We start from the raw sequence: 24,845 nt of genomic DNA, 5'->3' as shown, positions 1-24,845 counted from the left end.
AGGATGAACTCATAGATTCTTATTTTATTCAATGGATTATAATGTGACATTATTTTACTGTCATTATTTTAATGTTCATGTGGTCTGACATGGGTCCCAGTGGAAGCCCATTCAGTCTGGCTTCTGTGTCCTTTTGACGTTCTTTGAGCACTTTCCTACTTTCTGTCTCAGCAAGATATTCCAGCGTCATTTTATGCTCTCCCAAGGAGCTCTGAGTCCTTTTAGTTAAGAAGAATGGTATCTACAAGCTGTCATCTGGAAGTTATTGCTTCCCTAAGTGGACAGAGCTAGAAAACATGTGTGTGCATACATGTCTTTCCTCTCTCTCCCACTCCCCTCTCTTTGCCGCCATATACTGTGAGTTTGTATTGATACTTCCAATTCCCATTCAATCCACATATGTTGTAACCTTCTTCTCCAACAGTGAAAAACATATCTCAGAGGTTGAGTTGGAGTAGGCACTATTTAATTTTATTTTTCTGGAATAAAAATTGCTATTTATATTTAGATTATGTGAAGTTACATAAAGAGAAAAATATTTTCTGTCAGGATATGTGGATATGGTCCATCTTTTAAAAACTAGGTGACATTTTGCTGTATTTTATCTGGAACCTCCATTCCATTTTTAAAGTCATAAGGGTCACAAAAAAAAAAATAAATGAAGAAAAAGTGAAGCTAACTACATAAATAGGAAAAAAAAAAAAAGTGGTAATGATGGTAGGTGATTTAAGGTTTTCCACACCTGATAGCCTGAATTTTATCTATAACATACAAAATCATTTTCTGAGAGAGTAGAGGTGGGTTAAAGAGATTCATTCATTCATTCCTTAATTTTTTTTTATTCATCAAATATTTAATCATCTCCTACTAAGTGCCATGCCCTGTATTGCATGCTGACAATAAAACAATGAACAAGATTGATATGGTCTCTATTCCCCTGGAGACGGACAATGAACAAGTAAACAAAAAACTACTTGTGATAATTACTGCAAAGGAAACAAACGTGTGTGGGATGATGGGGGACGGGAGGAATTGAGACAGGGAAAGAACTCATATTCCAGGCCAGAGTACACAGTGATCAGAGAGATGGCATGACATGAGCCAACACTTGGGTGTCAGAGTGGCTCAGGATTGAGGCTTTCTATTGAAAAGATTTAAGGCTAGGAATGTACAGTAAGATTTATATTTTAAGATCACACTTGCTACTGTATGGGGAATGGATTGAAAGGGGGTTGAGGGTGGTATGAGCAGACTAATTGTTGCCAGTCATGGTGGCTCACACCTGTAATCCCAGCACTTTGGAAGGTTGAGGTGGGAGGATTGCCTGAGGCTAGGAGTTTGAAACCAGCCTGGGCAACATAGAGAGCCTCCATCTCTAAAAAAAATAAAAAAATAAAAACTTAGCCAGGCATGGTGACATGTGCCTGTAGTCCCAGCTACTTGGGAGGCTGAGGCAGGAGTATAGCTTGGGCCCAGGAGTTCAAGGTTACAGTAAGCTGTGATGACACCACTGCACTCCACCCTGGGCAATGGAGCAAGACCCTATCTCTTAAAAAAAAAAAAAGATGTTTCATGTTTTTGCTAACACTGTTCACTGGCAAAACTCTTGATGTATGGGTGAAGAAATATATCCTATTACTGATTTGATCTCCATTTCTTTAACTGTAAGGAAGAATGAGACATATTTTCGTGGAATTTATTTTAGTATAACTAGTTGTATTCCTAGGGTTGCTGTAACAAATTACCACAAATTGGGGAGCTTAAAACAAAGATACTTATTGTCTCAGAGTTCTAAAGGCTAAGAAGTCCAAATTTAAGGTGTCAGCAGAGGCTTGCTCCCCCTGAAACCTGTAGAAGGGAAATCCTTCCTTGCCTCTTCCAGCTGCTGGTGATGGTCACCAGTCCTTAGTGTTCCTTGGCTTGTAGCTGCATTCCTCCCGTTTCTTCCTGTGGTCATACAGTGTTCTCCCTGGCTGTCTTTATAGGGTATTTTCCTCTTTTTATTATGACACCAGCCATATTGGATGATTATATGGATATGATGGGTATCCATATAATAAAGGATAAGGATATAATATGGATATTATTATAATTTCATTTTGCTTACTTATCTCTACGTTTTCTTCTTGTCTCTATTTTCAGCAGTGTCCATTCTCCTCTTTATGTCTTTTAATGTGATCTTCATTGCTGTGGGGTTTTTTTCCATTCCATTTTTTTCTTGGGTTCTACCAGCCTATGTCTTTAAAAAAAATGATTTTAAACAGATTTTACTTTTTTTTTTAAAGCTATTTTCTTTGATATCTTGTTTCAGAGGGCCATATTTTCTTTACATTCTTTGCTTTCATACATATTTTTTTCATAATTTTTCTGCTTTATGACATACTTCTTTTCAGGGGGTATTCTTGATCTGCTTTTTGTCTGTCAGATTCTTTACCACTTTTTTCTTGTAACATCTTATCATGGGCCCCATTCTGGATCATTTTTCATTACTGTCATCTTTGAATAGGTGTAGTTAACTGCCAGGGCAGTTAGCTACGGAACGAGCGTGCGCTGAGTGTGGGGTCTGCTCATCCTTCATTTTCTCCCCAGTGCGCGATCCTGAACTGGCAGGAAGCTTGCCTGACTAGCAAGCAAGTGCCCGAGACACGTATGCCTGAGACCCCTGGGAGGTCTTTCAGCATTGCCTCTTTCATTGATCAAGATTATCTGCTGCAGAGCAGTTACTCCTACTTTTTCTCTTTTACCTCACCACTCTGACAGCCTGCTTTTTGGAAAAATGTAATTTATACTCATTTCTGCATTTAACCCCACCTTGCAGCAGCTAGCTGAAGTGTCAAACGGAACTAATTTTGTTCCGAAGCCACCTGCATACAGAGACCCTGCCGGTCTCAGCAGAAGATTTTTTGGTTTGGCTACTCAGGAACTGCGACCTACTTTTGGAGAACCCTGCTCCAGTGCCAGAGGTTTGCAGAGGCACACGCTCTTAGCCACCTGCGACTAGGTCCAGTTTTCATAGCATTCCACAGTCTTTCTTCAGAGAGTGTGGTTCAGAGTTGTCACTAGTTTTTTGTTTCATAATAGGTGATGTCTTCTTTCCTGTTTTTGTTTTGTTGTTCTTCCTATTGATTTTCAGGGGGTAGAATAGAGCCAAGGCATCATTATTCTCCCTAAATGGGAGTCCCTTGGATGATATTTGAAGTTGATACTGGACTCAACCCTAGAGAACTTGAAAATTTAGAGATCAGGAGAAAATGAGACTGAGAAGGGAAAACCAGAGGAGGAGGAGGAAAACCAGAGAATGTGGCCGCGCAGAAGCCAAGGAAAGAATGTGTCGAGGGAATGGGAGTCAGTGTCAGATGCTGCTGAGAAACTAGGTAAGATGAGGACAGAAAATCAACTGATGAATTTAGCAGTTTCATTGGGAACTTACTTTGGGAAGTTTGATCAAGATTTATGGAAGTGTAGAAGTGGAACCCAGACAGGATTAGGTTAAGGAGATAATAAAAGGGAAAAAAATGGCATGTGTAGATGGACATTTCTCCTGAGAAATATGAATATTCATAGCAAATTAAGATTTCATTTGCATTGAAAAGGGAAGGAAGACAGGCCAATCAGTGTGATTAAGCAAGACCTATTCAGAAAGTATATGTTCCTCATGAAATAAATGAGTAATACTTATATATGGATAAAGATTTTATTATATACAATACCTAGTAGACCATTCACAGGGAACGTCCTCCTGATGATAATTGATTCCATCTATTTCACAAAGCCAACCAAGGATAGCACTGAATTCTGTTAGTGGGTGAATCTAACTTAGGAGCGTCAAGAGTACATTTGAAATACAGTCATCTGAAATAAATTCCTTTTTCTCTTCTGCCTAGCTCAAAGTTAAATATCTTTTTGTCCTTTCTGTTCAGTAAGTTTCAAATTGAAATAACTCGAGTCTCTCTTTCCTCATTTCTACTATCACTCCCTCAGTGAGCACCTTATTGACCTCTTTATCTTGTTTCCAGACACATCAAATTTAAATTTCCTCAGCTTGGTTTTCAAAACCCATCATATCATATGAAACCTGAGTCCATCGTACTTTCCCAACTGCTCCCCAACATCCCCTAACACGAGCTTTCCGCTCTGGCTGGGCCAACCACCTTGCAGTTCTGCACACCCCACCCGCTCCCTGCAGTGCCTCATGCTTCTCTGGAGGGCTGTGCATGTCGTCTGCCCATGACTGATCTGAAGGAGCCGCTTACATCTTGACTTCCCATTGTAGATGGTCTTATATATAAGTGACGTGCAAATTTACAAAACTACATTTTTTTTTTAACAAAGTAATGTTTCAGAATTCACGTACAATGAACTGTTGTTCTCCAAAGGCATTGCCTTTATATATTCTTCATTGCTACTCATTAATTCAAAACTTTTTAAAACCTATTTGTTTCATTTAGAAGCCAATGAAAATATCTGGCCCTTTCAGTAAATATTTTTAAGCTTCTTAAGGAAATTAAGTTTTAAAAAATCAACTGCTATTAAGCTATTTTAACCACTTGGGAAATTCTAAAGGGGAAAAAAGTAAACAGCAAAGACTATAAAACTGGTGTTGGAGATAGGATAGCAAGAATGACTTCACAGAGGAACTGGTGCTTAGGCTTTTGGAGAATGGGAATCTGGTGAGCCCATGGGGGAAGAATGGATGGGGAAAAGGTGTTCCCGGCAGAATGAATCTCATGGGCAAAACCATGAAGGCATGTAGCCCTTGGGCACCGTAAATAGCTTATTAATGTGAGAGCAAGAGTCACAGAGACCGAGATGGGGGAAGGTTTTGGTGGGTAGAAGTTGGCAGATAGGAGTCAAGTGAAGGGAAGCCTGGAGGCCAGACCCTATGTGCCCTGTTTATACGTTACTCTTAGAGTTCCTCATTCAAAGGGGTTTGTTGTGATAATCCCTACCACCATAGTACATACTTTTATTATCTTCACTATCATACTAAGTTGTTATTATTTATTTACAATAAATATTTATTTACAATACTTCCCTGTTCTTTACTCCTCTTAAAAAAAAATGGCAGGGTTACGCCCAGGGTCTGACACAAAATAGATATTGAATAAATATTTGAAAATGAATTACGAAAGTTTGTCGTAAAAGGTTTGCACACAGAGGTCATAGAAACACCTTCCTTGGTCTGGTGTAAGAGGTGGCATCACCCATTTGTCATCAAGGATAATCACTGCCGTTCCTTCTGGAGGGAAACGGCACAGGTGCCTACATTACCTTGGTGCTTACTTTCCAAAGCCAATGGAAATCTTGAGCTGATGTTAAAGTGTGTACTGGCACCATCTAGTGGTGATCTTAAGACCTAACCAAATTGAAAGTTTCATATTTGATAACCAAACTTTGAATTTCAGATAAGGTAAGCTTCTAATGTTTTGTAACTTGCTGAAGCATTGCATTGATTATCATATTTCATTGAACCTTTGCCACTATCTTCAAGTTAATAGTTATGCATTCAGTTATTTTATACATACATGTCTTTTAGTTGTATTTTACAAACATGGTGCCTAGAGGTTTTGATAAACAAAATATTTAATATTTTACTTGAAATAAAATGGAATTTTGGATAAAAATGATCTAGTAGTGGTTCTAAAAATTATTCATTGAGAAAGAAAGTACCCTATTGGAGAAACCTGGAAACAGAACAACATTCTAATCTCATACATTATTTGCTGTGTCTCATAGTCACAGAGTTCCAGGCTCATGCAGTCATTTTTTCCTAATATCCTTCTATGCTTTTTCTTATTTTTTCCTATTTGGACAGCATTTTTTAAAACTAAAGAATCTTATTCTTTTAATTTTTTCCTTAGAGGTACCTGTTGAGCATGTACTGCAAATTTGCAGGTTAAGCCAAAAAGACTTGCATGGTAAATCTTAGCTTTCTTTTATTTTTGTGGGTCTTTGAACATGTGTTATATAGACATTTTGCTTGTGACTTATAGTTGACTGACAGCTGAGGCAGGAATCAAATTATGATCATTGAATTCATTCCTCACATGTAGGGTTTGTTGTGATCTCAGTAGCAATTATTAATAAAATAAAAACATTTATTAAAAATCTCCTTCATGCATAACATAACCAGAAGCATAAGATTAATTGCCTTTTTTTAAAAAAAAAAAAAAAGTACTTACCCAATGCTAGAGGGATAGAGGGGTATAATTATCACCATTTTACAGGTGAAGAAGCTGAAACATGTGAACAGTAAGTAGCTGTTACAGGTCTCACTGCTCTTAAGTTTGCAGTGTGAGCATTCAGATCTAGATGTGAAGGACTCCAAGTCAGTGCTCTTAGCTACCATGTGAACTTTCTAACAATTGAGAGGATGCATAGAAAGCTACAGTAGAAAAATACACAGAAAACCTTAAAGGGGTTAATGACTCTTATTTAAATACATACTAACTACTTGATAAAAATCTTGGTTTTAATTTATTATTGACATTATCAGCTTCTGTTTGTTTCCATTCCTAATTATAGCTGACAGCCTTCATTCCAGCCTTAAATTCCCAGGAAGTTTAAAATTCTTGCCTGTTGGTCCCAAATGCTTAGTTCCTTCTCCTGCCCCACTGGCCATGCAGCAAGTGTGCTTGGAGACATGCTGTCTTTGGACCAGCGTTTTCCCAGTCTGGGTACTTCCTTTGTTCAGCTCTCGGAAATGAGATATACCTGTGCTTCTTGGCAGGTACAACATGTTGGTGGCAACCGTTGGTTGTGTAGAAGCAACCAAGCTCTGGGACACATATGTTTATATGTATGGATTACTGTGTAAATAGTGGATATATGTGGGTTTTCTAAATTTTATGTTTAATTTTTTCTTTGGAAACACAAGTACATAAATGTGCATGATTGCAGTCATATCATATATACTGGGGCTTTTTACTCTTTTTTCTGTGTCCTGTGGCCTCCTCTCACCTGCCCACATAGCCTTCTTCCTCATTTCCCTCCCTCCACATCACCCTACTATGTGTATAAAAATATGCATAAAACATAACATGTATTCTCACATTTTTACACGTGTACATACTCATGTATAAAATATGTCTGTGTACAGATCTACATACGCACATGGGGTAGATTTTTTTAACCTTTGTTTTATGGGGGAAAGGTGGGATTGTATCGTATATACTTAAAAAATGCACACACCTTTCAACCAGTTATCTCGTTCCTAAGAATCTATCCCACAGAAATAAAAGCATCAATCTATAATATGATATATCAAGAGTGTTTCTTGCGGTATCATGGAATCATTGAATAAATAATGATGTATCTATATGATAGGATTTTAGGCAGTCATTAAAAAAATAAATTTGATTTATACCAGAAGCGTCTCCTCTCCCATTCTCTCTGTTACGAGTTCAGTTGTTTTTATTCATGTACTGACATTTTAGTGAGGTTTCAAAAGGAAGAAGAAATAAATGTATGTGGACAGTCCTCTTTGTAGTTGAAAATCTAAGTAGATTTCAAGACCTGCATTAACTTCTGTTTCTTTTCCTCCTTACAGCTCTGATGTTGTCTTCAACTATTTTTAGTTTTTCCCTCTTCTTACCCTTCTGTATTTTGGAAACAGGAAACCCCCAGCCTCCAACAAGTTGAATTCTTCCTTCTTTTCCTGGCTTTTAACCCCTATTGATCTTTTCTACCATCTGCATCTGAAGGGGCACAGCTGCAAACATTGTTTCTAAAAGTTGACTCAGAACCAGTGAAATGTCAGTTCAGATATTGTCCCTGGGATAGTTGGACTTGCTTGGAAATAAGAGACTCAGGAAAGAAATAGCATTTCTCTATAACCACAGCTACTTCTTCCTTTTCTTTTACTTCTGTACAGATTTGAAAAGGGACGCATCTACACGTTCATTGGAGAAGTCGTCGTTTCTGTGAATCCTTACAAGTTGTTGAACATCTACGGAAGAGACACAATCGAGCAGTATAAAGGACGTGAGCTGTATGAGAGACCCCCTCATCTCTTTGCTATTGCTGATGCTGCTTACAAGGCTATGAAGAGGCGAGCAAAAGACACTTGTATTGTGATATCAGGTATTTGGAGGGGGTCCCCTGTATTTCCAAGGTCCGTCTGTTTAACTTATTTGGTACTCAAGGATCCAAACAATTGATTAATTCTTTTTTTAAGGTTGGAAACCTGAGCAGTTTTATAGGAGAGAAAAAAGTAATGAACATTAAATGCCAAATTATTTAAATAATTTCTGATCACCCTCTAGTCTTAATTCATTTACAAATACATCTTACACTTGGATGACTCCTGGCCAGTTTGTAGACTAATCTGACATAGAAAATGCTTTCTCCTATCTCAAACACCTAAAAGTACTAGATGAAACTTAACAAAAATTATTTTTAAAAAATAGCAGAGTGTCCATTCCCTAGGGGAGGCAGGGGCAAAATATATAACCTGAACTTTTGTACCCCCATAATGAGCTGAAATAAAAAAAAAAAAAATAGCAGAGTGAAAGCAAGAAAATTAAATACTGAGGTGCCAAAAATGAAGAAAGAACACAAAATCAGACTGGTGCATGGGAGCTAGTGTTGCAGGGCCTACAGACACGTGGGGGCCAGAGATGGGCATTCAGAGCTGAGGGCCCAAGCTTTAAAGCCCAGAGGAGGGTAATAGGCCACAGACTCGGTGCACCTGAGAACTGGAGCTGAGCTATCTACATAAAGTTGAGACGTTCAGGGAATCTCATGTAGTGAAATGGGACAAGAATTTCTACCCACTGATCCAGGATGGCTGCTCCCAAACCGTGGGAATTTCCTTTGGTGTTAATGATACCTCACATTTGTATTAGTGGTTTTATGCTTTTAAAAACGCTTTTATGATCATTATTCCATTTTGGTTATCAAAACAACTGAGTGGTGTGTAGAACAGTTGTTTTTCTACTTTATAAGATAAGAATATTAAAGGTCAGAGGAATTAAGTAACTTTACTTAGTGTTGGAGTTAGAGAAGTATATCCTAGGGCTACATTTTATTGACACAAATTAATTACAAGAACAATATTGCCAGGTTTTAAAAGGGGAGAAAGACAGCAATTATATGTGTGTGTGAAGTAAAAGCAAAAATCTCATCCCCTTGAATATCTCACTCTCCCCAAATTCCAGCAGTAACAGCTATTAACAGTTTAGTGTTTATCCTTTTATACATTTTCTCTGCAAGTGTAAATACATATAGTCACAAATTCATGTGTAATTATATTATAAATGTATAATTATATTATAGAATATATATATGTTTTTTTTTTTTTTTTGAGACAGATTCTTGCTTTGTTGCCCGGGCTAGAGTGAGTGCCGTGGCGTCAGCCTAGCTCACAGCAACCTCAAACTCCTGGGCTTAAGGGGATCCTCCTGCCTCAGCCTCCTGGGTAGCTGGGACTACAGGCATGTGCCACCATGCCCAGCTAATTTTTTGTATATACATTTTAGTTGGCCAGATAATTTCTTTCTATTTTTTTAGTAGAGACGGGGTCTTGCTCTTGCTCAGGCTGGTCTCGAACTCCTGACCTTGACCGATCCACCCGCCTCGGCCTCCCAGAGTGCTAGGATTACAGGCGTGAGCCACCGCACCCGGCCTATATTATAGAATATATTATGCCTGCTATTATATTGCTTATTTTTCCATTTAGCAATATGTAGTGGACACCTTTTCATTAGAATACCTAGAGAGCTAGTACATTCTCTTTAACAATTATGTATGTTCCATTAAGTAATGAAACCATGATTTATTTATACAACGCTCTACTGATGGGTATATTATTTCCAGATTTTAGCTATGACATACAGTGTAATCTATAGAAATATTTTTAAAACCTTTGAAGATTATTATTCTTGTTAGTATTTTTTAATATTTCCTTAGGAGCAATTTCTATGTATGGGATTTTGGCATCAGAAAGCATAAACATTTAAAAATTTTGATAGATACTTCTAAATTGCTCCTCTCCTCCCACCAATTATACCAATTGTCAGTCTTGTTCTGTGATACCTGTGGCTGGAGTTTGTTGTTTTTTTCACTAGAGTTTCTCTAAAATTTTAAAAGAATTACTTTATCCCCTTTAAGATTAAAAGAAATTCTATATAGAAAATAAGGTTATTTGACCTTGGCTGTATCCACTATTTGAATCACTACCTTATTTCTTTTCTGCTAAAGAGTCATTGCCAAGTGTTAAAACTTCAGCCTTAGTTTATCACATTTTATCTCCTGATAAAATCTTGATTTGTAGTCTACTCATTATTTTACTTCTATAATAGTTTTATGTTTTTCAACATATTCAGATCTGTTAGAACCAATATTATATCAAGGCAAGATGAAATAACTCAAAAAAGTGAAATATCTTAATGCAACATGAGGGATTTTAAATGAATAAGCAACATCAAAATTCTAAATTATTCTATTAAAAATTAGTTCAGTCTGTATTTAAATTATAACGGTAATCCCTGCACAATTTTTTCCCCCAGGGGAAAGTGGAGCTGGTAAAACGGAAGCCAGTAAGTACATTATGCAGTATATTGCAGCCATCACCAACCCTGGACAGAGAGCAGAGGTTGAAAGGTAAGGGCAATCTAATAATGGGGAGAAATTCTGATTGGAGCTTCATTCTCTCTCTCTCTCTCTCTTTCTCTCTCTCTCTTTTTTTTTTTTTTAGAGACAGAGTCTCCACTCTGTCACCCAGCCTGGAGTGCAGTGGTATGATCATAGCTCACTGTAACCTCCAACTCCTGGGCTCAAGTGATCCTCTGACTTCAGCCTCCCAGGTGGCTGGGACTACAAGCACACACCACCATGCCTGGCTAATATTTTTTTATTTATTTTAGAGATGGGGTCTTACTATTTTTCCCAGGCTAGTTTCGAGCTCCTGGCCTCAAATGATACACCTACCTCAGCCTCCCAAAGTGCTGGGATTACAAGTGTGAGCCACCATCCTGGCCATCTTCTATACAGACATGGCTAGGCCTAAACTCTGATATGTGTCGAGCATTTTGATGATTAAACTACTCTGATTATCTTATTGTATATTGTCTCTGTACTTTTATTTATATCATTATATCTACTTCGAGATTTGTTTTTAATAGAAAAATGCTATTGTGGGAATCTTTGCCTAATTATAAGACAAAAAAATTACTCTGAAACAGGTGAAAGTGTCCCCATTCTGGTTTATAACTGCTGCCTTAGATGTGGTCAGCAGAGCCTTTATAATTTACACTGTTGAGTTTTATTGTTCAAGCTCTCACATGTTCCTTGCTCTTTCTGCCACACTGAGTGAACCAGAGCTCTGGAAAGCAGACCCATGCCTTCCCATCATCATTACAACCAGAACCTACTGATACTGGAAGTTCTAAAAAGCTTCATTTTCTAAAAGGGATTCATGCCATACCATGCTGCCGCTCACAATACGATGTGCAAGGAGGCTGGTCTGTACTGTCCAGGGCCCAGCATTTAGGACAGTGCTGGCACATGGTATTTGCTTAATACATATATAAGGAATGAATGGATGGGTTTAAAAAAACGTGGCTATATAACAATATGGCTTGGCTTTCCTACGCAGTGTGGCTTTTTTGAAGAGGAAAAAAAAGTGTTTTCCTAATTGGCTACTTTGAAGCTTGGTATTAATTTACTGAAGATTCATACCTCCTCTACACATGACAACCTTCAGTTTTATAAATAGAAAGGATGTTGGGTTGATGTGAATGAAGAGAATTTAGACTCTACTACCCTACGTGGGCTTTCTAATTTTCATCATAATTGGGCTGGATTGCAAGGGCAAAAGAGGCATTTTTCTTGATTGTAACATATCCCTGCTTCTGACTCTGATTTTGCCATCTAACTTGATAAGGACAAGGATATGAGTAAGTTTTCTTAATTTCCGTAGAAGCTAAGAAGAGTAGCTAGCCAAGAAGTAAATTAATTTTCTTTGCAGTAGAGTAAGGTATATATAAATTCACTCATCTTTCTCAAGTATATCTTACCGTAAGCAGTTCTCTTTCTCACCCCATACACTTTTTTTTTTTTTTTTTTTTAAGAAACAGGAGTCTCACTCTGTCACCCAGGCTGGAGTGCAGTGGCATGATCATATATAGCTCTCTGTAACCTCCAACTCCTGGGCTCAAGCAATCCTCCAGCTTCAATGCCATCCCTCACCCTGCCACTCCTGAGTAGCTGGAATTACAAGCATGTGCCACAGTACGCGCCCTACTTTCTCTCCAGATTTTTAAGCATTTACTAACACACGTATGCGTACACTCACATGTACACACACACACACACACACACACACACACAAGGATCCTGCAATGATTATTTTGGAACTTGATTAACTTCATTAATATATTCTAGACATCTTTCCATGTCAGTACATATTGATGTACCTCATTCTTTTTAGCACCAGTATAGTGTTTCATTATATTGGGCAACAAAAATTTATTTTTATCTATCCACATTGGTGGACATTTGTTTGTATTTTGTTATTGCAAACAATGCTGCAGTCAGCATCTTTGTATAAATGTTTGCATGTGTTGTAGCAAACTCCAGTTTTTTAAAAGTCCTAGTCTCTAAAACTTTTACTAACGACTTTCATTTATCTGTGTTAAAAGAGTGAAGAATATGTTGCTTAAGTCCAACTGTGTTTTGGAAGCTTTTGGAAATGCCAAAACCAACCGTAATGACAACTCAAGCAGGTTTGGAAAATACATGGATATCAACTTTGATTTCAAGGGGGACCCTATTGGTGGACACATCAATAACTACTTATTGGAGAAGGTAAAATGTGCTTAATTTCTGAGGGTAATGTTTATAAATACTGAATGTTTTAAAAAATACATTGAATTTTTTTATTGCTTCAAAATAGCTTTTAATCCTATTTTGCCTCCTTGATTTGCTTTCTATGGTAAGATATTCTCCTATGTTCTCCTATTAGCACTGTTAATATCCAGTTGGAAAAACTTGCAGATACAGATTTAGGTATACGTGTGTACGGGGGGCACTGGTATGAGTGTGTGCCAACTTCTGGGTAAGGTTTAATCAAAAACTAATCTGAGGCCGGGCGCGGTGGCTCACGCCTGTAATCCTAGCACTCTGGGAGGCCGAGGTGGGCGGATCGTTTGAGCTCAGGAGTTCGAGACCGGCCTGAGCAAGAGCGAGACCCCATCTCTACTAAAAATAGAAAGAAATTATTTGGACAGCTAAAAATATATATAGAAAAAATTAGCCGGGCATGGTGGCGCATGCCTGTAGTCCCAGCTACTCGGGAGGCTGAGACAGGAGGATCGCTCGAGCTCAGGAGTTTGAGGTTGCTGTGAGCTAGGCTGACGCCACGGCACTCACTCTAGCCTGGGCAACAGAGTGAGACTCTGTCTCAAAAAAAAAAAAAAAAAAAAAAAAAAAACTAATCTGAGACTAATCAGTTCTCGTCTTTTTATACATCACCATCTTTAATACATTTTAATTTTAATTAATTTGGTATCCCATTTTCCTCTAGTTTCTATTTGTTCACTGTTCTATAGTAACATGTATGTATTTTATAATCTTACATCCTAATTATAAAGCATACCATGTTTGGTCAGTGAAAATTTAGAATGTGTTTTTATGTGCCTGTGTGAATGTTAGGCCCACCTGATAGAAGATTCCAATTGAAACTTTCCTCTAGGGCCTGCCAGAGAGGTTGTGTCCTAACTCATCTTGATTATCACAGGGCATGGCTGCAAGAGAGCACGTTAGAGTTCATCCACCTGATTGTTACAGTTAAGCTTGTGCTTTACAGAGTTAAGTCTTCACCTTGAATTGTACTCACATCTAACTGAAATACGTTCTCAGTTAAGGGTTCCCCATCCCAATTATGCTATAGCATCCTTTATGGCAGTATAATGCAGCATAGTCTTTATTTTTGTTTGTTATGTTGAAGTGAGACTATTAAGGAAATAAGTGTTTTATCAGAGTCAGTTGAAAAATGACAGGAAATGCCAGGTATTATTAGTCTTTTTTCCAAAATGTTTCATGGATTCACTTTTATGTACGTATTCCATCAAAAGGATCCTTTTGAATGAGCACACATTTTGAGTCCTCTCCTCATAGCAATCTTTTTGGGGCCATCTAAGTCTGAGGTCCCTATAGATAATCTTGCTCAACTGATTTTATTACAGGATGTGAGGCATTGCTCTTTGAAATGCCAGCAGATGCTGGAGAAGGAAATGTTGAGAATAGCTTTCCCTGAGCATTCCTTTCTATTCTCCCCACTTCTAATCTTTACTCCCCACCAAATTACATCTTTAAGCTCCAGTTTAAAAAAAATTCAAAATTGTTTCACTCTTTAGAAAGTTTAGGGATCTCTATTTTAAGCAGTAAAAAGACTTATGAAAAAGTTGCACAGGAAACCCTATAGAGAAGACCTAGTCTTAGATGAGTACTATTATGGGGTCTTTAGGATGTTTAAACACACTGTAGATACAGGATTCCCTGAGAAAGTGACTTCCATTTTATTTTAGGGGAGCATTTTCAGATTAACCATTTTAATGTGTTTTTTTCTTAGTCTCGAGTGATTGTGCAACAGCCAGGGGAAAGAAGCTTCCATTCTTTCTATCAGGTTAGTAACCTCCTGTTATGCAGTCAATTGATCATTTGCCTCAGTTGTACAAGAAATGAATATTTGTATCCTGGGCTCTCCCCTTTGTTCTATGCCTCCCTTGTCTCCATTGGCACCACAACGCACCACACATGCATGCACACACCACACATGCTTCTTAAAAGACTGGACAAGCATGACTGTTGTAAAGAGCTGGCAGGTGGTTAGCCAAACAGGTGACTGCCTTGGTTCAGCATCACCCTTGTTTCTCTATAACGTGGACAACAGTTTAATGACTGTGAAAGCTTTTGAAATGGTACAATCTATAAATATGTTAAATTAATTTTGTTTTCTTTTTAATTGAAGCTGTTGTTTCCCTATTTGGGAGCTCCAGAGGTGGGAATACAAATTCAGTTTATTTTGCTCATAGAGATTATAAAGCAATATGATTACTTCTTAAAAATAACCAGGATTTATAAATTCAAGGGAGAACTGTCTTCTTTATCCCATCAAAGTTTAGAAAACAATTTGAATACCTCTTTTGGGAGTGCTTTTTTAAGGCAGAGTCTTTTAAATAGCCCTCATGTTGACAAGTCTTTACACTCAAAGAACAAGTTTGATACATTATTGTAATTTTTTAAAGCCCAAAGTAATATGAACAAAGGCTAACAAATAAGGTAGGTGATCAAATTAAGCAATATTATTTTGGATTTTTAAGAAGTAAAATTGTAAGTTAGTGAAATTGATTTCCTTGTGTAAACTGTGAAGGTGATTGAACAGTGACAGTGCAATTGAATACAAATCAGTCGAGTCTGGTTTCTTCTAGGTAACTGCTTTAGTAGATATTACTCATTTGTATATACAAGTTCTGGTATATTTAGTTTAAAAATCAATTTTAAAAATCTGAAAATTATACCTCTTAACTAAGTAGAAACATACAGTTTAATATAGGGAATTTAAACAAAATGTCTTCCAAAGATATGCCCTATCTATCAATATTGTATTTGTGTTTTGTTAACAATTTGCCATGTTTTAAATAAACTGTTTGTCTGCCAAATATAAAAGAGTTCTGTTTGTTCCAAGAACTCCTAACTTTTTCCCAGTGCTTTTCTCACTTGGATGAAAGTATTAATATTTGTCGTGATTCAGCACTACCATCATAGTTATCCAATTGTCCTTTCCTGAGGTGTGCAGATTGATGAGGAAAGCTGTTTGTTTCCAGCATGAGTCAGCGTATGGCTGTCTGCTGATGGCTCTTACTTCCGTGGCAATACTGACTTTTTCTAAACTCTGAAACACAACTGTATCCTGCCTATCACGAGGCTGCTAAGCAAGCGACCAACACAGAATAGAGAATCCTGTTTTACAAATGACCGTATTCAAAACTGGAGCTTTTTATACCAGTTATCTTGTGAATGAGATGAAACTTTTTAAGTAATTTTCTTCATGACTACATAGCATTCTCCATAACTGATGAAAGTGAGCCATTTACCTTCAAGGTTAAAAAAAAAAAAAAACTTCTTCAAACCTAGAAATAAGAAGACCTAAATGAACACTAGGTTACCACTAAGTTAGAATATTTGGTTCCATATATATTTTGCCAGTTTATTTCCAATTAAATATTTTTCAGCTACTCCAAGGAGGTTCAGAGCAGATACTACGTTCTCTCCATCTCCAGAAATCCCTTTCATCCTACAACTATATCCATGTGGGAGCTCAATTAAAGGTGAGAATTCCTCTTTGAGATATAAAATCAAGGAATCAGAAGGGACATTAAATAATTATCTGGTCAAGCCTGATGCCTTCAAGCAAATAAATGTTTCTTCTGTTCTATTTTTAAAATTCTCAGGGACAGAGATTCAATACATTATTGAGTCAACAGCCTTGCTTAATAACCCATCACTGTATTTTATCACCATCTGACAGAAAAGAAGCGTTTTTTTCCATGTTCAAGATTTTCTTTTAATTTTTAATCCTATTCCTATTCCTTTTATTTTGACACTATAAAAATATTGACAGGACTAGAATGTCTACCTCCTAAGAAGATGTCTTATGATTTGGCCAAAGGCAAGTTAGTAAGACAAAAGAAAATTAAAAAGCACTTTGATTCTCCATTCCCTGGTTTTTTTTTTTCAAATATTAATTTTGATGTATCCTAGAAATAGTTCTGTGACCCTTAAGGCATTTCCATTCAGCTTTCAAGATTTTCCATTTTTTCCCTTTGCCTTGCAAACGCTTGTGCACACATATGCAGGCACATCTTTGCTCTTTTCTTTCTAGTTTTGTGCCAGTCATTTTACAGCTAATCCTAATGATATAATACTATGTTGGTGGTAGGTTATGAAACAAGGAGGAAAGGCATATACACGCATAGAACACAGTATGGAGGGATACAGATCACAATATTAGTTGTTTATTCTGGACGGGTAAGATTATGGATATTTGTGTTCTGCTTTTCCATATTTAAAAATGTTTCTGTAATAAAAAATGCATTGCTTTTGTAGTTGGGAGAGAAATAAAAGAAAATAGAAAAGAATAGGAATAGGATAAAAAATTAAAAGAAAACATTGAACGTGGGGAAAAATACTTCTTTCTTGTCAGGGATAAAATATAGTAATGGGTTATTAAGCAAGGTTGTTAATTTGATAATGATCATAGTGAAAGCCCAAAATAAAGATGAACCAAAAGGAAACAAAAATACACTAAATCTTACCACTAGAGATAATTGCTGATAATGACTTTTGTCTATATTTATAAATGGAATCATACAGTAAATCCTGATTAAATAAACCTGCTTTTATTATAATCTAATCACTAATATCTTTCCAAGCAAACAAATTTAAATTAATATTGTAATTTTAATAACTATAAAATATTGCACTGTATAAATCTTAACCAGTCCTAAAATGTAGGAATCATGTATAATTAAGATATTTTGGGTTGCGGGTAAGAGAAGACTGGATTAAAAGTCTCCAAAAACAATAAGAAATTTAATTATCTCACCTAACAAGAAACCCTGAGAAACCCCAGTTCCAGAATTGGTTAATTCTCTGCTTTAACAATGTTGTTAGGGACCCCTGTGTTTTTTGTTTGTTCCCTCAACATACCCACATTGAGTGGACTGGCTTGTCCTCTTAGGCTGGTTTCCTTCATGGTCCCAAAATGGCATCAGCAGTTCCAGGAGTCACAAGTAGAGGAAATAAATGTTCATGGCTTATGTCCCTTTATATGCCAGGGAAACCCCCAGAACCCTCCCTTCACCCATCCCCCACAAACCCTTTCCCTCATGTGTTACTGATACTCATGTGGTATCATGTGCCCATGGTTAACCGCTCACTTGGTAAGGGTAATACGACCACCGTGATTAATGGAGATTTACCTCTTGGGGCCAGGTGGAGGCCAGTCATGAAGGATGTGCACACTTAGGAGTAAACAAGTCAGGGTTCTATCAGCAAGGAAGAAATGGGGTGGGGAATGGGAATGAAACTGTCAGCAATTCCCCACAACAGGACATTTATATTTTTTTGTCCAGTTACTTTGCAATTTCAACACGGTTGCAGGGGGTTTGGGGGTTTTTTGTTTTTTGTTTTTCATTTAGAGACAGAGGGTAGAGTACAATGGTGTCATTATAGCTCACAGCAACCTCAAACTCCTGGGCTCAAGCGATCCTCCTGCCTCAGCCTCCTGAGTAGCTGGGACTAAAGGCTTGTGCCAACACACCTGGCTACTTTTTTCTATTTTTAGGGGTCTTTCTCTTGCTCAGGCTGGTCTTAAACTCCTGACCTCAACGATCCTCCCTCTTCGTCCTCCCAGCGTGTTAGGATTATAGGCATGAGCCACCATACCTGGCCATAGTTGCAGTTTATAACAATAATATCTGATATTTATTGAGTGGGTTTTTTTTTATGTACTAAGAACTAGTGAGATGCTTTATATAAATTCTTATTCAATTCTCATAAATACCCCATAAGAAATATATTATTATGCCCACTTTATCCACGAGGAAATTGAGGCTCAACAAGGTTAAGTATCTCGCCCAAGGTAAAAAACAAAACAAAACAAAACAAACCTGGTAGGTGGAGGAGCTTGCCTGGTTGTCTCCTGGACCCTGCAGAAACATGTTATCACCAGGCAGAGAGGTCCCCTCCTGGGCTCTTCCTCAGCAGGCGAGCATCAGGCCAGGTCTCTGTGTCCAGACAAGAGGAGGAGCTCACCAGGAAAGGAGTAGTCAGGCCCTCTGTAGCTGCGACTTTGGGAAAACTAATATAAGCAGTTACCGTTGCTTTATTGTGAATTTCTGTTTACACATTTGTATTTCCAATGTGATGACCACAGCTCCTTAAGGCAGGTGATTCATCTTTGAATTCCCTGTACCAATTAGAAGATCGGACTTACCAAATGTTTACCAAATGAGTGAAAAAGTGAAGATCTGGTCCCAGACTATTTAACAGCTTGCTGAAACATGGAGGCTGGCTGCTTTGCTTTTGGGGGCCTGCTTTTCCTCACCTGGGAAATAAAACATCTGGTTATACGAGAGTGGGAGTGTTGTTGCCAGCCTGTACAAGACGATCGTGGAGCAAAGAGCCACAGATGGCAGTGGCTCCCATGTTCAGTGTTTCCATTTGTGATCTCACATCCCATGCTGTTGCCTGCACTGATCATGGAGTAGTGACCAGCTTCTCTGAGCCCACTCAGGACTTGCTCCCTCACTGAAAGTTCCAGAAAAGGGCACAGTGCTCCTTTCATGTGATGGCTTTCACACAATGTGGGCTTTGTATTATATGCTGGATGGTATTTCCACTCCTGAAATCATTTTTATTTTCTCTGGATACTCATCATCCCCTCAAGTGAATTACTACGAAGGCATCAAGACCTTGGCTAAACTTGAATTTAGTTTCATAATTGTTGGATTTTGATGCTCATGTGAAACGTCTGTGACTAACGTTTTCCATTTTCATCCCTAGTCTTCGATCAATGATGCTGCAGAATTCAAAGTAGTAGCTGATGCCATGAAAGTCATTGGCTTCACACCTGAGGAGATTCAAACAGTGTATAAAATTTTGGCGACCATTCTTCACTTGGTGAGTAGGGACAGCTCCCAGAACATATCATCTTCCTGTGGAGACAGGGATGTAGTGAACATGTAACCTTACAATACACGAGCGACAGCATTTATTCAAATCTGGAATAAAGATTACTTTTCACTTTAATGTAGCAAGATTGACTTCTAAATGAATTGGAAATATGCAGGATTATATGGAAAAATACTGCATAGCAATATGAATGATAAATAAATGTTCCTGACTAGGAAGATTTTATTGTAATTTGTCTCATCTCTTTGAAATAGTTTATAAATACAGTGCAACAATCCCTCTCAGAATCCAAACAGGAATTTTATTTTGTTTCTAACTTGACCTAGTGATTCTAGAATTTACCTAAAATAATAAACCTGTAGGAAGATCAAATAAAATGTATTAAAGAAGAGCAGTAGGTAGGGTGAAGGGAGGAGAAGGGGGTATGACTAATTCTACCAAATTTAAAATGATATAAAAGCTACAGTACTGTAAACTTTGTTGTACAAATACAGCAACAGATCAATCAACAGATTAGTTGATGTGCTGGATACTGGGTAGATGGTTAATAAGTATTTATTGCTCTCCAATGAGTAGAATATAAGTAGACTCAGACACTTAAGGAAATTTAATATATTAATATAAAAAAGGTGACATTTCAAATCAGGAGAAAAAGCTAGACTATTCAATAAATTGTACTGGAGCAACTAAGCATCTGAGAAAATAAAGTTAGATTCTTACTTTATGTCACAACCAAATAAATTCTGGGTGGATGGATGGATTAAAAGTTTAAATGTTAGGGAAAAAACTATGACAGTATTAGAATACATCAAATACTCATAAAACCTTCAGAGTAGGAATGGTCTAAGTATGACACCAAAGAAAGAGAAACCCTAAGGCAAAAGATTCATTGATTTGACTACAAAAAGTGTAAAACTTCTATCCATCAAAAACTTACGCTGAAAATGAAAAGATAGGTGAGTGTCTGGAGAAAAGGGAAAAATAGATGAAACTCGAGGTGTTTATATGTTTTTATATGTAACATATTTAAGAAAATAGATACAAACAAGGTCACTTGAATTATATTTTAAATTGACACATATGTCCCTGACACAATATTTCAGAATCTCTGTCGTGTTCTTTCACTTTTGATATAGGGAAATTTAAAATTTGTAGTAGACGGTGACACGCCTCTTATTGAGAACGACAAGGTTGTATCTATCATAGCAGAATTGCTGTCTACTAAGACAGACATGGTTGAGAAAGCCCTTCTCTACCGGACTGTGGCTACAGGCCGCGACATCATTGACAAGCAACACACCGAGCAAGAAGCCAGCTACGGCAGAGACGCCTTTGCCAAGGTCAGATTTTAACCCACCTTCTGTCAGCCTGTCTGGTCCACCTTCTGGTGATCCCAGTTGTGACTCGAGTGAAGTCCTGTGACGCTGTGTTCAGACATTCCTTGAAAGTAGATGAAGGCTTTTAGAACCCATGGTGATGCATTTTGGCCATCACAGTCTCAGTAAAACCTCCTGATGTAGTAAGCATCACTGCCAGGAAAGGTTCTGGGGAACGCAGACGCCGGCTGGCTGTGGAGCGGGCGAGGCTTCCTCTCCAGGGCCCCCAGCGTGCTCCGGCCCTGTCAGGACTTCCGTGTGGCGCTTGGTACTGCTTCACAGGAGTCCCCTTTGGGCCAACTGACTGAGCTCTGATCCATTCTTTTTTTTTAAGTTGACAAATAATAATTGTATGTATTTATGGGGTACAATGTGATGTTTTGATCCATGTATATATTGTGGAATAATCAAATCAGGCTAATTCACACATTCACCTCACATACTTATCATTTCTTTCTGAGAACGTTTAAAATCCACTCCTTTAAGCAGTTTTGAAACATGCGTTATTATTAACGACAGTCACCACGCTGTGTGATGCTCACCAGAACTTACTCCTCCTGTCTGCATCCTCTTACCACGTCTGCCCTTTCCCCGTCCACCTCCCCTGCTCTCCAGGGGTGACCACTGTTCTACTCTCTGCTTCTATGAGTTTCGCTTTTTTAGATACCATATATCAGTGAGATCATGTGGTATTTGTCTTTCTGTGCCTGGCTTGTTTCACTCAGCATGATGTCTGTGTCCCAAGTCTGTAGTGATGTGTCTCAGTTTATGGGGCCATCTTCCTCTTGAGTCATTTGCTTTGTTTCCCTTCTTTGCCTCTATAAACAACGTACAAATCTTTGTACATCTATCCTTATGCACCAGTGTTCTTTTTCCCAGGAGTGAGCCTGCCTGGCCAAAGGCTATACTGATTTTAAACTTTAAATTTACTGATTTTATGGCTGTACAGTTATATCTCCTTGTTACTTTAGTTTTCATTACTGCTATTTTTGAGCATCTTTTCATATTTTTGTAAACTTTTAAAATATATTCTAAGAATTGCCTGGGTATATCTTTTGTAGGTTTTTCTTTGGGGCTGTTCTTTTTGTTGTCAGTTTCTATGAGTTTTTTGTATATTGTAAACTTTAACCCTTTGTGCGTTATCTGTATGGCAAGTGTTGTGTTTTTTCAAGTCTGTTTGTTATTGTTTTGCTGTCTAATTAGACTACTATCTATTCCATTTTTTGCTCTTGTCAGTCTCAGGCTTGGTTTTTAGTCGGGGGAGGAATTTGAATTCATCCTAAATGCAATGGAGAGTTCTTGAAGGATTTTAAGAAGGGGCAATGACATCAAGTTTGAATTTTTAAATGATCACTCTGGCGTTAGTGTGGAGAATCTTATGGGGAGTAGAGCAAGAGTGAAAGCAAAGAGACCAGTTAAGAGGATATTTTATTAATCCAGGAGAGATGATGGCAGCTTGGACTAGGAGGGTAGCAGTGGAAATGGAGAGAGGAGAGCGATTTGAGATAGGCTGTGTTGAGAAAATAAAGTCCATGGAACCTGTTGTGTGGGGAGTGTGGGAATCGAGGATAATACCTTGACGTGGTCGGGCTCCGGCCTGCCTCTCCTGCCTCATTTCATACCACATTCTTCATCCCAGGACACTAGTCTTCTCTCGGGCCTCACGAGTTATCTTTATCCTATTCTTCTTCTAACCACAGGGCCTCTGCACATGCTGTTTCCTCTGCTTAGATTGCTTTTCTTTCCCCTCTTGCCGGGTTACCTCTTCCTTATCCTCCTGATCTCAGCCCAACCATCACTTTCTCAGAGAACCCTTCCTTGGCCTCCCTGAACACTGTCTGGATTAAATTCTCCTGAGAGCCCATGCATCGCTCCTTTCGTGTGTGCGTGTGTGTATGTGCATGTGTGGGTATAGTGATTTTTCCTTCACTCTACTCTCTAAAGCTCCTTGGAGACATGTTTCCTTACTCCTGTATCTCCAACAAACTATACATAGTAAGCACTCAGCAAATATTTGTTGAATGAATTAATTATTTTGTTGAATGAGTTAATTCCTAAGTATCTGGTGCCACTTATTTATGGCTAAAAGTAGGGTAGGAACAGCTTTCAGACAGGGGAAGATGAGGAGTCCCAACAGGATGTAAGTCTGAAGTGCTGTGAGACATCTGGGAGTCACTGTGAGGCAGATACTCTAGCATGTGAGTCGGGAGCTCTGGGTCCTGGGTCTGGGTTGAGAGAGTACGTCTGGGAGTCATATTAGTATTATTTAATCCTGGGTGAGATGACTTAGAGGGTGTTAGAGAATGGAGACAAGAGGACCTGGAAGAACTTGGAGGTCATGTAGAGGAGGACACCCTACCGCCAAAAGGGAGCAGCCAGTGAAACAAGAGGAAAATTAAGAAAGGATAGTATCACAAATCCCAGAGAGGGGAACATTCCAGAACAGAGCAGGAAGCCAGGTTGAGTGATGCTGAGAAGTGGAGTAAGAGGTTCACACAGAGGTGCAAGGAAGCATCTGTGTAGAGGTACAGGGGGTCTTTGATGATCCATTTCAATGGAGTAATAGAATGTAAGCAAGACTGGAGTGGTGGGAGTAAAGGGGAAGTGAAGACCAGAGGCAGTGGGGATGGGGAAGAGAGTGGGCAGCTGGTGGGAGACATTAAGGGAGGATTTTCTAAAGGTGTGACATTGCAGAGCACATGTGTGAATGTGTGTTAGCATGTGACACCTTTCCCCGTGTGTGACTTGGCACATATATGCTTGTGCAGTGGATGCATGTTTGATTCTCAAGGAATTTCAAACTTGGCCTTTTGTCTCAGATCTTTATTTTGCATTAAAAATCAATATTTATATTTTTAGAGTTCATAGAGCTTGAGTGGATCATAGATATTAACTCATTAGTTCCCAACTTTTTATAGTTGATGAATTAACAGTAAAGCAATGAAATGATTTATACAAGGGAGTATGCAAATTACTGATATAGCTGGGCATGGAAACGTACTTGGGGAATGTTGTTAGAATAAATGTAGTGACCAAAATAATCTTTTAAAAGTCCAAGCCATTTACTTTAGTTTTTCATTGTATCATGTATTTTTTTAACAGATGATCTATATTTCCATTAATAATTGTTCTGCTTAGGCTAAATATTAAGGAAAAGGTGGATAGGAATTTAAAACTTAATTATAAACCCAAACAGAAGATTCCCAAATGGGCAAGAATTTAAGATGTTATTTTTCTCGCAGGCAATATATGAGCGCCTTTTTTGTTGGATCGTTACTCGCATCAATGATATTATTGAGGTCAAGAACTATGACACGACAATCCATGGGAAAAACACTGTCATTGGTGTCTTGGATATCTATGGGTTTGAAATCTTTGACAACAACAGGTAAATTGGATAAGATGCTTAAAACAGCTATTACTTATTTTTTTATTTGTTTAAACATAAATTATTCCTTTTCTTACAGCTTTGAACAATTCTGTATCAATTACTGCAATGAGAAACTGCAGCAGCTATTTATCCAGCTGGTTCTGAAACAAGAACAAGAGGAATACCAGCGGGAAGGGATCCCTTGGAAGCACGTGAGTGAACTCTTATGGCAAATGTCTTCATGCATTGCACATGTCATGGATAATGTCAAATCTTATCATTTTAGGTATTTCTTGATCTTCTTGGATACTTGAAACATCTGAACCTTAGCTTTCATTTTTGGGATATGTAAATAAAATTAATTTGGGGAGTTGTTAGGTGGGACTTCTCTAATTTGATAG

General features: G+C 38.0%; 1 protein-coding gene across 1 annotated transcript in view; it reads left to right on the top strand.

Annotated features, from left to right (window-relative positions):
- MYO1D (myosin ID) overlaps window positions 1-24,845 on the top strand; it is a 324,487-nt gene that overhangs the window by 77,551 nt on the left and 222,091 nt on the right. The window contains exons 2-10 of the mRNA XM_069482282.1: window positions 7,874-8,082; window positions 10,509-10,602; window positions 12,642-12,807; window positions 14,573-14,626; window positions 16,236-16,331; window positions 19,570-19,686; window positions 20,835-21,038; window positions 24,317-24,462; window positions 24,542-24,656. Coding sequence (XP_069338383.1) covers window positions 7,874-8,082; window positions 10,509-10,602; window positions 12,642-12,807; window positions 14,573-14,626; window positions 16,236-16,331; window positions 19,570-19,686; window positions 20,835-21,038; window positions 24,317-24,462; window positions 24,542-24,656 — 1,201 coding nt within the window. The remainder of the gene's footprint in view (window positions 1-7,873; window positions 8,083-10,508; window positions 10,603-12,641; window positions 12,808-14,572; window positions 14,627-16,235; window positions 16,332-19,569; window positions 19,687-20,834; window positions 21,039-24,316; window positions 24,463-24,541; window positions 24,657-24,845) is intronic.

Source organism: Eulemur rufifrons, chromosome 9 (assembly GCF_041146395.1).
Source record: "Eulemur rufifrons isolate Redbay chromosome 9, OSU_ERuf_1, whole genome shotgun sequence".
In the NCBI taxonomy this organism is placed as follows: Eukaryota; Metazoa; Chordata; class Mammalia; order Primates; family Lemuridae; genus Eulemur; species Eulemur rufifrons.
The sequence above is the reverse complement of the archived record's forward strand: the minus strand, read 5'-3'. Positions and strand labels throughout refer to the sequence as shown.